This window comes from Pteropus vampyrus, unplaced genomic scaffold (assembly GCF_000151845.1).
Source record: "Pteropus vampyrus isolate Shadow unplaced genomic scaffold, Pvam_2.0 Scaffold494, whole genome shotgun sequence".
Lineage (NCBI taxonomy): Eukaryota > Metazoa > Chordata > Mammalia > Chiroptera > Pteropodidae > Pteropus > Pteropus vampyrus.
The window spans coordinates 251,164-254,359 of NW_011889275.1; the positions used below are offsets into that span (position 1 = coordinate 251,164).

At 58.5% G+C, this 3,196-nt stretch overlaps 1 protein-coding gene and 1 long non-coding RNA gene across 2 annotated transcripts in view; one reads left to right on the top strand and one right to left on the bottom strand.

Annotated features, from left to right (window-relative positions):
• Positions 1-3,196, bottom strand: part of ACP4 (acid phosphatase 4) — a 13,349-nt gene that overhangs the window by 6,899 nt on the left and 3,254 nt on the right. Inside the window, 1 exon segment of the mRNA XM_023524812.1 lies at positions 2,617-2,737. Within this exon segment, the coding sequence (XP_023380580.1) occupies positions 2,617-2,737 (121 nt within the window).
• On the top strand, positions 271-1,776 carry LOC105307415. Its single transcript, XR_897235.2, has 3 exons — positions 271-353; positions 1,505-1,564; positions 1,675-1,776. It is a non-coding gene; the product is annotated as an uncharacterized LOC105307415 (long non-coding RNA).

Sequence of the window (3,196 nt, forward strand, 5' to 3'; positions counted from 1 at the left end):
TGACCTCGGCATCTACGAGCTGTGTGACTTCGGGCAAGTTGCCGCACCTCTCTGTGCCTTGGTCTCCTCATCCGTAAAATGGGAATGAGCACGACCTGCTCCTCAGAGAGCTGCCTTGAGGATTGAACCGGCTCTGATACACTCCTCACTTAGAACAGGGTTCTGGGGGCAAACTGCTAAACAGTGTGAGTTGTTTATTGCCAAGAGACAAATGACCCTAAAATTAGTGGCTTAAGACAATAGCCATTTATTCTCTCTCACAGTTCTTATGGGCCAGGAACCTGGGAGCGGCTTAGCTGGTGGTTCCGGCTCGGGGTGTCTCACGAGGCTGCAGTCAGCCGGAGCAGGAGAAGGTGAGAATCATTGAGGTATCTTGGAGGCTACTCCTTGGTAAAGTTCTTTAAATAAATAAAGATGCCTCTTCGGCCCTCTTTCTGTGACCTCCTAAAATCCGTATGTTGAAATCCTAACCCACCCCTCCTTCCCCCTCCCCGGAGACCATGGTGTCGGGAGCTGGGGCCTCTGGGAGGGGATTCCTGAATGCGAGGAGGGCTGCCTCGTCCCCTCCCCCACGTGAGGACACTGGGAGAAGATGGCCATCTGGGTAGCGGGCTCCCACCAGACACCGACTCGGCCATAGCCTTGATCAGGGACTTCCAGCCTCCAGAACTGTGAGAAATCAATGTCTGTTGTCTGTGAACCCAGGCTGAACGGAGCTATGACACTCCGCAGCTCCAGACCCTTCACGTGATCACGGCCACAAAGTCCCCTTAGCCACGTGAGGGGCCGTGTTCACGGGTTCCGGGGATGAGGATGTGGGCCCCGCGATGGGTCCCTCTCCTGCCCCTCGCTGCCCTGGAGTCACATCTTAGTTTGCTGGCCCTGCCACGGGAAATGACCACACACGGGGTAGCTTAGACAGCAGAAGCTGACTCTCTCATGGGTCTGGAGGCCAGAAATGCAAACTCGAGGCGTCAGCAGGGGCTTCCTTCTGAGGGAGCGTGTGATCCAGGCCCCTCCCCTAGCTCCCTGTGTGGCCACGAGCTTTGGTGTCCCTCGACCTGTAGATACATGACCCTGACCCTCCCCTACTCACAGCCCTCCCGTGGCTCCTCCACAGGGGGACAAATGCCTCATTGTGGCATTGGGGGTCTGGACCCTTCACAAATGTCCGGATCCTGAGTTCAGATAGTGCACGGGACGTTCTGCACCCAATTGTCCTGTCTCCCAGGCCTCTGCCCCAATGTGTCCTATACCCAGAATGCCCTTGTCCATCACTATGGCCGCCATTGTGGTCTCCCAGACGACGCCTCTCAGGTTCCAGCGGCCGTCGGCCCCTGTCTGTCTCAGAGGCTCAGGAAAGGGAGAGGGAGGCCAAGAGGCTGTGCCATCGAGGGCCCCATGGCTATGAACTTTCAGGAAGTGAGGAGGGGTCCGGTGGGGACGGGAGGCTTGGAGCAAGGGGGAGGAGGGGTGGGTCCTGACCTCTGACCTCTCCCCCCAGAACGTGACACTGGCCATGGCCGTGTTCACCATCCTCGCCTCCATCTACTTCTTCAACAAGGTAAGCGGGACAGACGGCGGAGGTGGCAGGCGGATCTCTGGTCCCCGTTTGGTCATCTTGGCCTCTCTTTCTCCCCGTGTCTGTGATCTCTGTCTCTCCTCCTCTCGTAGGCACAGAAATGAGGACGCACAGGACAGCCTCCTCCAGGAGCTCTGCCTCTGCCCCAGCCATGACTCTGGCGTCTGAGACCAAATAAATGTGATCACATCGGCAAATCCTGCTCCGTTCCACTGCCCCGGCCGCATGCGGCTTCTGCCAGCTGTGTCTGAGGGCCAGGGCGGGGGGTGGGGGGAGCGGCACTGGAGGCCTGAACTCCCCCATCTGAGGGAGGACGGGCTGGGGGCCTGGACTCCCCGGATCCGAGGGAGGAGGGGCTGGGGATTCTTGACCCTCAGGTTGGAGGCGAGGGGCCCAGAATCTGAACCAGGTTTGAGGAATGGGTAGGGGTCCATCGGAGTATTTAGAGGGTGAAGGGTACCCCATTTCTGGGTGCAGAAGCATGAAAGCTGACTCACCGGTGTCAGCATAGACTGCCACGGACACCGGACGCGTTCCCTCTCTCTGAGCCCTGGTTTTCGGTTAGACAAAGGTGAAAATCTTTGTCCGGTGAGCCCCAGGAGGCCGCAGCAAGGGCGGCCTGAGGTCAAAGGCGAGAGCAGAATTCGCAAGCTGGAAGGGGTCTATAGCCATCATCTTTCTCATGATGTTATATCAACGCATCTTCTCCTTTGCCCTATTCGGCCGTTGGTGCCTGCTGTCAGTGTCCCTTGCTATGGAAGTGTCCGTACCCCAGACAGGGTCTGTTAGTGCCTCCTCCCCGCTCCCTGCCTCTCCCTCCCCACCCCCTGCAGCTGGAACACCCTGGGTGACACCCCAGCCTCTTTGGCTGAGCATCTGACACTGTCTCTTCCAAAAAAGAAGCAATTTCAAGATCTGACAAGGCAGCATCTGAATAGGGTGAACGAACATCTAGCGTTTCCCAGGAGAGGCCGAGCAAATTCCAGTTGTACAGAGTCTCGCTACCGTTTCGGCTCCGGGGCTGCAAACGCTTGAGGCCAGCGGTCACCGGTCACCGCGCCCTCGCAAATCCCCGAGCGTCCCGCTGGTCGCAATGCTCCGAATGACCACACGGGGGAGGCGTCGGACTATTTCTGCGGCCAGTCGGCAGTCGGGCTCCGGGAGCAAAGTGGGTCCCGCAAAGCCGCAGCCCCGAGACCGCGGGAGGGAAGGAGGGAGGGAGGGAGGGAGGAGGTCCCCGCAGCTTCTCCCCGCCCTGCAACCTGGCGTCGGAGGCTGTGCGCCCTGGTCCCCTCCAGTCGTTCCCTCTTTTTTTAAAAAAATTTCACCCACCTCCTATGTCTCCTCCAGTCTTAAACACATATAACGCAGGGATGACTAAAAAAAAAAAAATAATTAAAAAAAAAAAAGCCATGCCCGGGACCTTCGCAGGTGCGGTGCCTTCTGCCCGGAGCGCCCTTTCCCACCTGTTCCGTGTCAGCCCTTCCAGAAGGCTTCCTGGGGCTCTCTCCCCTCCCATTCTGGGCAGCTGTAACTGGGAGCTTAGGCGGGGGTGCGGGGCACCCAGAATAAGATCCGACGCCTGCTACGTGGGGCCTGTCCGTGTCCGTAAAA